Below are 11809 nucleotides of genomic sequence, written 5' to 3'. Positions count from 1 at the left end.
TATTTTAATACAGAGCTAGGTAACATTCGTTCAACAAACCTGTATTGGAAAGTTCACTGTTGCAAATTCCACATGGCCGACCCTGTGCGCACACTCCTTGTGTGTTTATTATCATGCGGCCTTCCAACTTCATCTACTGTTTCCTTCACAGGAACCATCATGTATTTTGGAGTCAGGAAGAGTAGGGGAGGCTGATTGGTGGGGGGGGGGGGCAGCTGAGCAAACAAAGGGAGTGAGAGAGGAGGGAAAAGTCTTAAATTCTTTCCGAGTGTGCCCCGTAATTTGAGCAAACCTATTAATCTCGGACGACTGGCTCCTTTTTCGCCCTCAGGGTGTTGAGTTTCGGTGACACATGAAAAGGAATGAACTGGCACGGCTGGAATTCGAAGCAGAGAGCTGAGCGCCAGCCAGCGTTGCAGATGAGCTGGCACCAATGTAACAGAAAGCCCGGGTCAGGTACGAACCGTCTGCTCCCCTCCCTCCCTAGACATCAAATGAATCAACATCGATCCGCACAAAATGGAACCTGACAAATCGGCTGCGGCCAAGTCTGTGTAGGTCTACTGTGAAATAGCTACAGTGCACATTGGGTGAATCACTGCATCAGTCATTTTATTACATGAGCCTAAAGTGCTCGCCACAACATTGGAGGGGAAAGAGAGAACATACAAAATAAGTGCAATTATTTTTTTGCAATGTAGGTCTAGCCTACTCATTATCAGTGAATGATTTCCATTTACTGACCAATAAAATGTAATTCTACAAAAACAACAGTGGGCTAATGTTTGATTTATGTTGAATTTGCTAAGTCTCTTAAAAATGACATGAATTGAAAGTACAGCTGCAAGGTGTGCTATGTAGGGCTATATCTAGACCTATTTCCTTCCAAAATAGAGCTTGCTCGCTTGTAGTCTATAAAAACTAGAAATTAGTTTACCTGTGGTAAATTCAGCCATCCCTATGGGGAAAGAATATGGTTTTGGGATAAACGCAGAAGATAAAGGGCTGAGGCTATCGCAGGCGTAAAGTATCTTATACGTTTTGTTCTATGAGATAATATCAGCGATTTAACTGGACTTTTATGAAGAAAAATGTGTAACATAAATGCTTCAAAATTCATGAAAAATGACATTAACTGATGAAGATTATCTCATAGAACAAAATGTATACAAATCTCCTAAACCTGTGTTTACAACAGACCGTATTTTTGGCGTTTATCCAAAAACTCCATTCATTTTCCTATTGACGGTGTCCAACGAACCATGGCGGAGTTAGTGCCTATGAAAGAACGGCACTACTATTGCTCTCTATACCAACCTTGGACCGTGTTGTCGTCAAACTGGGTCAGTAAAGGGTTAAGTCTGGATTTGGCCGCTCCCCTGAATGGTGGGTGAATGCGAGGCGAGGCCGCAGAAAAACACAAGCCTTCCATTCATCTCGTCACCGTGTGACCAACCTTGAACAGTGGAAGGCGTGTTATTGCACCGGAGGTCCCGGGCAGGCAGCAGCAGAGATGAGAGGGGGACGGAGGGGGGGGGGGGACGGTGACTCAGGAATTCCACTGAGGCGTGCACATGACCAAGCACCTCTTTTATGCCCTCTTTTGTGGAGGATGATATTCCTGAGGACTACAATGCAGCCATTGACTCAATGGGGTTCTGATGGCGAACCATGTCAAACGCCCGTGTGTGTTTTGTTCATGTGTGCACTGTAGCCTAGAGAGGGGATGATTATATATTCATTTTCAGATAGTTGCCAATAAACAATTGATCCAGAGGGGAAATGAACAAAAATCAGCATCTACAAATGATGCATTGTTGTTTATGCTGTTGGGTTACTAGGGAGATATCTAGGTTATCACCAAATGAAATATGTATGCAGTCGACATTGGCTGTGGCTTGCAGATGAATAAGAGATTATCTCCAAAACTGGTTAACCCGGCTCGAATGGAAGAATCCCTTTCACACAGTGCACGCTACATGTTTGCTTCTACAGTAGCCTCAACGAATGTCGTCAAAACTATTTCTCTGGATTGCATTCGTACTTCTTGACAAGCATGCAGCATTGAGTTGAGGAAAAAGCCAATAGCTCCAATCAAAGCTCACATGTGCTGAGCTCACAAGTAGTCACATGACGTAATCATTCGTGACTTCACATCCTTACTATGTTTTGTTTTGTATTAGGGCGTGGGTTCAATGTGTCAAAGGCAATGGCCCTGGGGGCGAAGTGACAATAGAATAGATTTGAAAGAGATTTAACTGAATATTGTGTCGATCTTATTGATCAACATGACTCCCGTACATTTTAGCTCCATCGCTAGAGCTTTGAACACGAACTGAAACAACTCCCTACATTCAGGCTGACTTAGCAAGAGATAATGCACAGTAGAGGCTGTTTCAATTGTGCAGAATCACTCTACAATCAACATCCCCAATAAACAGTGGTGTGGAATTACCTTAGTGAACGGATTAAATTAACATTTAAGCCCTTTTGGGTTAACCGTACCTGTACTTATTAGTATGACATACTAAGAATACTTTTGTTTTTACCAGCATAGGAGACATGCGGTAGATTTGACTAACTTAGTGGTCATTAAATGTACAATAGCCTCATAACTGCTGTAAGCAAAGTAAATCACGAGTATTAAAACCATCTGAGGAATTTTTCATGCTGGCATATTCAACTGTATGTTTACTGCTGTATAGAAAATCTCCCCTCACTTCTTTTCCTCCCTCTACTCCCTCGCTTTTGCTACCCCACCCCCCAATCCTCCCCGGGTCCCATTTTGTTCTTGTCAAAGGTATTGCATCACTGCCCATGAGTGATTCATAATCGGGACATGTCTCTCTCTCTCTCTCTATGGCTTCACTCATTACTAATTGCAGGGAAATAAGCAAACCAGACACTAGTTATTATTACAAGGTCAGAAATTGTATTTGGCAAGTTTTTTTTAAACAAGTGCATACAAGTACAGCTAGAAGCAATTCAGTTTGCCAAGTGCTCGTAGAGTCATATTAGTTAGTCACATTCTATGTTTAACAGGGACTGCCACCAGAACTAAAAGTACATCGAAAAAAAGGGGGAGGAGGAAAGTAGTCTGTTATGATGAGTACATACCTTTATCTTCAAAAAAAAATAATATAGAAACACAATGTATTGAAAAACAAAAACAAAATAATAAAAATAAAAAAATTATACAGCCATGTTTACGAAGCATACAACTTCCCTTGTGTCCAATATGTACACGTCCATCAGTTTCTTTTGGATGGTATGCATGGTACGAGGATTTATATTCAGTTGTAATGGTGTACATGTTGGTTTTTGTTTGTTGTTGTGGTAGTTAAAAAAAAAAAACGCTGGTAAAATCAAGGGTCTCTCTCCTTTTTTACTTTCACGTCCCCTGCCAAGATGGTGGCTATTTCACCCTGCATGAAGGCCCATGGTACGTTGGAGCCCACCAGTGGGCATTTCTCCCCGCTGGGGCAGTACACCTCTCCCGTGGCCCCCTGCTGTTTGATACTCTCCCGGGAGCAGGGGAAGCAAAACTTGTGCGAGGGCACTGACGGACACTGGACAAAGTGTGTGTCCTCCAGCCTCTCGTGGCACAGGGTGCAGCACAGTGGCACGCTGCCCGGCACCGACGAGTCTGGAATGCTCTGCGGCGGCGCCCCGTGAGGGTCCATGCCCTGCGAATGGGCCGTGGCCACCACCTCCCTCTGGGTCAGCCGCCGCTGGCCTGCAGAGGACGGGGACAGTGGGCTCCCGCTGTTGCGCCGGCCTGCTGCCGTGGTGGAGTGCACCTGGTTGGCATCCTTGGGCGAGCCAGTGTTGCCGGCATTGTCAGCGGCGAGGATGAGTGCTGCCATGGGCGACTGGCCGTTCTGTGCCGTGGCCGCCTCCGGTGGGGTGGTGCGACTGTGGGGGGAGATGGTGGAGGGTGGAGCGGCAGAGAAGCCTGGCAGGGAGGCCGGGGGCATCTTGAGGACCTCTGAGGGCGACGGCAACCAAGGCTGGCCCTCGCCGCCATTCATCTTGGGGGTGGAGCCCTCGCCGTCGGGCTCGGGGGAGGCTTTCCTCTTCATGCTCCGCGGGTGCTTCCCTCTGTCTGTTGGAGAAGAAGGAGGGGTAGGGGGTAGAGAGAGGAGTTAAGGGTTAACAAACATTCCAACAACCACAGCAGCAAATGTGCATGCACTGTACAGTAAATGAAAAATCTCAGAAAGTTATGTTATTTCATATGTAAAACAAAACAAGTTGTCTAGTCGGAAGCCTGCTGGGGATCTGACTAGGGGAAATGTAAACATGCATAAACAACCATTCAACTGAAAACCCACGTCAACACAGTGGAAAAGTAGCTGACTAAGAACACTGCCAGTTCCTGTTTTAGTCTTCCAAATGAATGTATTCCTGTGTGAAAAAGTATATACAATCCTACCTGGTTTTGAAGAAGTTGCACTTGTCTCATATCCCATGACGCGCTGCATCGCCGCGTGGTCTTTCTTGAACCTGCTGTCGAATGTGTGGAGAGCCATCAAATCCCTCACTGTTTTGCCCTTGCCCATCCAATCCTCCGCCCGCTTGTGGCTCTCAGACATGTCCGACATGCTATCCGGTCTATGCTTGTCTTTCATATCCTCCCCGCGCTTGCCGTGGTCGCCTTGACCAGGAACATTCAACGCGCCCGGCATACCCATTTGAGCTGGCCGACCATTGAGTGTGTGTACTGGACCCATGTTTCCGTTCACTAAAGGCACCAGATTGGGAGGAACCGTGCTAGTCCTGCGAGGGTTGGGGCTCTGGCGGTTCAGCTCCGGTGGGTCGTCAGGTTTTGGAAATCCATTTGGCACAGGGATGCCGTTAACTTGCCTCCCCGGTTGGTACTCCGGTCCCAACCTTGGCGGTCGGTCAGAGAGGGGATAGCGATCCAGAGGCTGAGGCGGACGCGAGCCGGGGTCTCCAGCCGAATGGTTGTGGGACTGAATTTCCTTCCCTGAGTGCTGAGGTTTGCCTGGACCCGGAGATCTCCCGTCCTGGAATCCATGAGCCCTCTTCAGCTGTCGGGCAGTCTCAATTACAAACTCAATCCGGTCGGCACCCTCGTAGTTGACACATCCCCTGCAAACGGGTTCGGTAAAATCCCAGATCATCGCCCATGGCATGCGGGGCAAATCACACAAATAACATGACTGCCTCCTCGAAGCAGCTACAGCCGCGGACGACATAGTTTTCGTGAAAAGTGGATACCAAATTCTCCAAATCTCCCTGTGATTCGTTTTATTCTGCAGAAAAAAAAGGAATCGCGAATAATTGTGTATTTTCCCTCTAGCCAAGCAGCCTTAAAACAGCCAAGTTACACTGAGAAGTTCATTGCAGTTGTGTACTTTACTACGGCGCGCCTCTATCTATCTCGCACTACAACTCACAGCTCGAACTCAATGTAGGGCGGTGACGTCACCGACGACACACCACGAGTGCCTCCAGCAGCTCCAATTCTATTTACTTGATTCCTCGACAGCCCCTCCAGCGCATGCTCACCTTTTTTTCTCCCTCTATCCGTAGGCCCCACCACTTGTACAAGGAGTTAAACTGCCAGCAAGCCCTAAAGAGAAACTGGTTAGATGCAGTTGAGCCCTGCTGCTAAAAGTAGTTATTTAACGTCAAGGTAAATTGTATCATATGTTGATGATAGGCTTCTGATTACTGAGAATCAACATCCAAAGATTTCAAAGCAACAATTATTGCGGCTCCTAAATTGTCTCACGAATATATAATGCCTTTGCATGCAACTCAACAAGTGGCGTCACCTATCTCGCGCCTTTAGTTAGCCTATGCATGCTCTCCCGGGCTGGCACTAGAGCCCTATTTAGCAAATCCTCATTCCAGTCACACTGCCAGCACAACGTCACGAGGCAGATAGCTTTCACCCAACCATACAATTCGACTCTGTGTTACTATGGCAGATTATACCCCCCTTCCTTCGTCCTTTTAAAATGGGATAGCCTCTTTCCAATCTATAGTTTACGAGTTCAGCCTTGCACACTCGGCTTGTTTAGACATAAAAATAGATTAGAATAGTTGCATGATGAAAACTAACGTCGAAATGTTTATCATTTTAGAAATATCCATGATCAACTGTGTTTGGGCTACTTTGTCAATCGCTTGTTTACACACGCCCCTTATTCTAAGCAACAATGTATCACATAACGATGTAGTTGATACCTTGTTGCAGTCATACTATGACGTGGCGCGTGCCTACAACATTGTTGTATTTCGACATTTGAGAATATAGCGCCTAACCACCGTTTGATAGCGATGTTCTCCGTCGTTATCACAAAGAGCGACTGTGAATTCCCTCATCGTCCAAATATTGGATGAAGTTCAGCATGACTAACTCACACCAATCGACGCCTCGTGATTCAGTAAACTCGACAACTCACAGCCTGTCTGACTGGCGAATACGGAAACCCCCAGATCAAAGTCACAAACCGAGACATCGTTTGCAACTTTTTTTCAATTACAGCTCCTTCAATTCTTAAGTCTAGAGGCTATTCGTGTGGATAGTTCATTTACTTTGATAATAATTCCACAGAGCCTAAATGTCACTCCAGTCTGGTCTTGTTAGACTGTGAGGAAGGTCAACAAAATTGCCTTAGGCCTAATAAAAAAAATGTGTTGCTATTGCATGAACGGTGTTTGTAGCTTATATAGCTCACTGTAAGATTTGACAAAAAACGACCGAGGAGTTTTCCGTAATTTACTTTCTCTATTTGTTAGGGTTAGCCACACAATTGTAGAGTGTGAGGCAATACCGCTTAGGAGACCTGCGGATACAAAGCCGTTTTTTTTTTTGCAAGCATGTAGCCTACTTTATGATGACGTTCCAAACAGGAAGTGGTTTTTAGTCACGTACTCGCCTCTTAACTCGCCCATCCGTGGAAAAACAAACTACCCATCCTGGCTCGCTGCCAAAGATCACAGACATGAGGGGTAGGACGAGCGAGTCACAGCAAGCTAAAGCCAAATACCAAAGGAAATGGTTTCTGAAAGAAAGCATGCTCTTTGTTAAATAGACAGTCGCCTAAATGTGATGAATAGTTTCATTTTTGGCTACACCTATTTGTTTCTAATAGGCTAGACATGGGAAATGGCAGCTATTCATTGTATAGTGGGCTCCTGAGTGGTGCAGCGGTCTAGGCTACCTAGACTTTTTCAATCCAAAATGATTAACTGGAATTAATCAATAAACACAAACACTGACAGAGACTGAGTACATTTTTAATTGGGCCTACAGTTGCATATGACAGGACTACATGATGCATACCTGCATAAAGTAAGCTCAGCCCTGTGAGTTGTATTGTCCAATCATGTTACTTTCTCTGTGTGTACAAAACCCCACTGTGCACCTGACTAAATATACCCTTTCCCTTCCCTTGAAAATATAATTCATATGAACAAGGCCAGAAAGTTTTCACAGGATAAAAAACAACAACATGTGACCTGATTAGAAAAACTCTGGTCCCATCATAGCCCATATCAAATCATTTTACAACAGAGTAATCATACCATCTAAGGTCCAGAATTTTAGCTGGTTAGGTTGGTTACCAGATCAAGAAAAACTACAGATCCCAGAATTTTGGGGACTCCTGGACCTGTGGTGCTACCTCTACTCTGTAATACTACTAGCCACTTAGCAATTGTATGAAGTTGGCTTTAGCTATCCCAGTGGTGGAAAAAGTACCACATTGTCATACTTGAGTAAAAGTAAAGATACTTTAATAGAAAATGACTCAAGTAAAAGTCATCCAGTAAAATATTACTTGAGTAAAACTTTAAAAGTATTTGTTTATAAATATACTTAAGTATCAATGTTATTGCTAAAATGTACTTAAGTATCAAAAGTAAAAAGTATAAATCATTTCAAATTCATTATATAAAGCAAATGAGACTGCACCAATTGCTTGTTTTTAAAATGTATGGATAGCCAGGGGCACACTCAAACACTCAGACATAATTTACAAATGAAGTAGATCAGAGGCAGTAGAGATGACCAGGGATGTTCTCTTGATAAGTGTGTGAATTGGACCATTTTAAGCATTCAAAATGTAAAGTGTACTTTTGAATGTCAGGGAATATGTATGGAGTAAAAAGTACATTATTTTCTTTAGGAATGTAGAGAAGTAAAAGTTGTCAAAAATATAAATAGTAAAAGTACAGATACCCCCCAAAACGACTTAAGTAGTACTTTAAAGAATTTTTACTTAAGTACTTTACACCACTGAGCTATCCCAACCAGGTTCCCAATCTCCGGGCTATCAATCAATTTAACAGTAGCTATCTTGTCTAACTATCTTAGCTGGCATAACTACTTGCATGTTTGTTAAGAAAGCAATAACTAAATGTGGAATAATACTCACGAAAAATAAACATATTTGAACATCAAATTAAGCATAATGATTATGGCTATAGATTGCAGAGAAAAGCTGTTTCAGGTGTTTGAAAAACGCTAAATTATCAAATTTACGGATAGCCCTTCTCCGGACCATACCCCAGCCATCCTCCTGTACTTTATGCCACCTCAGATTTTTGGGGTGCATGACACCCCTGAATGTAAACAAACTGGCTGTGGAATGAGGACTGGCCAACAGGAGAGCAGTGAACCACTGACAATGACTCAGCATTAACAGTAGCAACACAGTCATCTCTTACTCAATGGTTTGTATGACTGTATCACGTCGGTGTGGATCTGCATCGACCAGACAGCTGACTTGATGTGGCCGTGGCCCATCTTGTCTCGTCCTTCTCTCTTGGCTGCAACACACATGCCCTGTCTCGCTTGCCCAGTCAGCTGTGTAGAGAGAGAATGAAAGAGAGAGAGAGAGAGACACAAGGGGGACACGTAGGCTACTGTAGGTGCACCAGTGAACAATGTGTCCTATTTCTCTGCAGCCTAAGGCAGAAGAGGCAAATGAGCACTGAGCAGTAATAGCAGTGTGGGCTATTTGCATCCAGGACAATGTGCCCATGTGAACGGTGTATAAGCAAATCCCATGCGATGGCTGGGAGAGATACTGTAGTTATTAAAATAGAAAGGAAAAGTTTTGACCCAAAATAAGAATGTACTTGGAGGTCAGATAGGTTGGATGTGGTGCAGTTTGCATTGTGATTTGTACGTTTGAGTATGTATTTAATAATAGAGCACACACACAATATGAGTGTGCACATGCGCACGTGTGTGTGTGTGTGTGTGTGTGTGTGTGTGTGTATCTAGACTCTAACAAAATACATACTCAAGCTAACACAATATTGTGTCTCATCATCATGGCTGCCATTCAGCTTAGACATTACCCCGCTACTATGCCAAGACATCTACAGAGCAGCAAGGTAACCCTCGTTTCAATTAAGGCTCTTTAGTAAGCTGGTTAATTAGAGTTGGAACATCACTTACGCTGGTGGCCTTGTCTTGAGCTGGGCCGGCGTGAAGACAAATATTCCCCCTTATGCGGTGTGATTACAGTTTACACACACATACTCAAAGTCAGACACAAACACAAAGTAACAGACACATGCACACACACACACACATGCATAACAATCCACTTGAGCATCAATTGTGGCTTGTCACGAAGGTTGGAAGACCTTAAGACCTGCTGATCTGCTGATGGGATGGGGAGGGAGGGATGAAGGAGGGGGGTGACGGCACTCTGGTGGCTTATGTGGCACGCTGGTATCGCTCAGCGTCCCCAGGTGCTCTGACTTGGTGGCAGCTTGAACAGCGGCTAACACACAAACACAGAGGACTACATGTCACGCAATCAGAGGTTGCCACAGTGTCTTGACATGAGCCTGCTATTGTTACTTTTAATCTTCCTTCTTAATGGTTCGAGGAAGAGAGTGGCAAGTGTGGTTAAAGAGAAATTAGGGTAACTTAAAGCTACCCTTATAATATTAGATTATTAACTAATATCTTACTGTATGCCTTTTTTATGTGTTGTTTTTGGCAACATCTCAGGATCATTATGACATATGATACTAAGACATTATTCATCGGTTGCACATCCGTCACTTGCATCGTTGCCATTCTTATCAATGTTTTACAGATGCCGCAGCATATTAATGTCTGACTAATGGTTAGTCATGTCTTTCTGAACAGGGGCCTAATGACTGTTTCGTCAATGTTACACTATAGTGGCTTGGAAATACGATGACATTGCTAAAGTAGACAAATAATTAGTAGAAAACAACTTTGCCATCATTATGATGTTGTCAAGTTGACTTGTTCGTTAAAAATAGATAGCAATGCTAACATTAGCTAGCTAAAATGTCGGTGCTCTCCTCTCAGTCTTAACTAGCCAAAGTTATAATGTATCTAAAGTAAATCTGCCAATGTCACAATGATGACAAAAGCTTGTCCTACTAAGTCTTTGCCTCCTTTTGAAATGTCATGGGGTTACCAAGCCACAGTAATGCACTTTAGATTAAATCTTCATCAGCATTCAATGAGACTGCAATGAGTAGAACACTCAGCTGGGCATCAATCCTAAAACTAACGTTCAAATCAATATTGTGATGAAACGTGCAACCCATGAATAAGAGTGTCATATGACAAGTCCTACCGTGCATTATGACCATGTCATAAATGCATTATACCTGCTGGCTTAAAGTCAAGTGTCAGTTCTTTCAAGTCAGCCATTCCTTGCCTGCATGACTCTTGGGCCCTTGAAAAGTTTCCCAGTTGGTTGGAGTTAGTCAGATGTAATATTTGCAGACATGGCCTCATGGCGAGGAAGAGGGTCAAAAGAGTCAGTTTATTCAGCTTAGCCGTTTCACATGGGAGGAAGTCTGCTCGATGGGAAAGAAACCCAGGAAAAGCAGACTGGAGAAGGTGACATTGAGGTCACACTGTAGCACTGTGTCCAGCTTTTTTTCAGATGGACTCCTGGTCATTCGCAAAAGTATCCAATGATGGCAAAAACAAATAAAGACAATAACTGAACCACATGACTCCATGCATTTGCTTGCCAAAGCTAGGGAGGAAGGATATGTTTGATTTAAAAAATAATGAATCTTATCAATTTGCCCTTGACCAGGAATGTTTACGGTTCGGCAAACCCCCCTTATGACTCAGTCAATGGACTTTTGTTCCTCTGTAATCTGTCAGTAGACAGACTCGGTAACTAGGTGGTTATATGCGCAAGCCTTCCAGTATGTGACTGAGGCAAATTAACAGCATGGAAGTCGTTTAATAATTGAACAAATGCCTTTGTAGTGGCTTCTCTTTGATGTGTTTAAGCCTTTCAATTTTTAAACAGTACTTTTCGTGAATTAAGCATTACTGTACACAGCACACGTACTTTGAAGTTATGAGCACATGTTGCTGCATGTTGCTCTCGAGAGCAAAAAGAAAACAAATGGCCTTTTACTTTTGCCTCTGTCGGGAAGCAACTGACAGAGTTCCAAATAAATAGCTGTTTGGCTCCCAATGCTTATAAATGATTAGCTTTATAGTACCAAAGGGAATTTCCTTTCCAAGGTAATTGATTGAATGTGTGCATTTAATTGACATGCGTTCTAAAAAATTCTTAGTATTTTTGTCAGAGGACGACTTCGGTAGTTGCCAAGAAAGTGTAGGCTTACAGTGGCGCCTAACCTCCCATTTAGGGGAATTCATCTTGTGCGCTGAGGTTGTTGCAACACGGCCCTATTCCTATGTTATTAACTGAAAACCATTAGCTAGTTATAGACCTAATGGACTTATTTTAGAGTGGGGTCGATGACATTGTGTTGTTACTAAGCTTGGAGCACTGACCTA

The 11809-nt window shown here is 43.6% G+C and overlaps 1 protein-coding gene across 1 annotated transcript; it reads right to left on the bottom strand.

The window, feature by feature from the left end:
- Positions 1–2909: 2909 nt before the first annotated feature.
- Positions 2910–5336, bottom strand: LOC109889954 (interferon regulatory factor 2-binding protein 2-B-like). The gene is made up of 2 exons (XM_020481816.2): positions 4436–5336; positions 2910–4105 (listed from the first exon to the last, which is right to left on the bottom strand). The coding sequence occupies exons 1-2, from the start codon at positions 5220–5222 to the stop codon at positions 3366–3368; spliced, it is 1527 nt and encodes a 508-aa protein (XP_020337405.2). The 5' UTR covers positions 5223–5336; the 3' UTR covers positions 2910–3365.
- Positions 5337–11809: the final 6473 nt, after the last annotated feature.

The sequence above is a fragment of the Oncorhynchus kisutch genome, linkage group LG1 (genome assembly GCF_002021735.2).
Source record: "Oncorhynchus kisutch isolate 150728-3 linkage group LG1, Okis_V2, whole genome shotgun sequence".
Classification (NCBI taxonomy): Eukaryota; Metazoa; Chordata; class Actinopteri; order Salmoniformes; family Salmonidae; genus Oncorhynchus; species Oncorhynchus kisutch.
This window is presented reverse-complemented; position numbering and strand designations above follow the sequence as displayed.

Bases quoted from the DNA above. Each gene is read 5' to 3' on its own strand.
- LOC109889954 (XM_020481816.2), bottom strand. From the start codon at position 5,222: ATGTCGTCCGCGGCTGTAGCTGCTTCGAGGAGGCAGTCATGTTATTTG. The intron at 4,106-4,435 runs GTAGGATTGTAT...CTTCTCCAACAG, and splicing joins TGCAACTTCTTCAAAACCAG to ACAGAGGGAAGCACCCGCGG.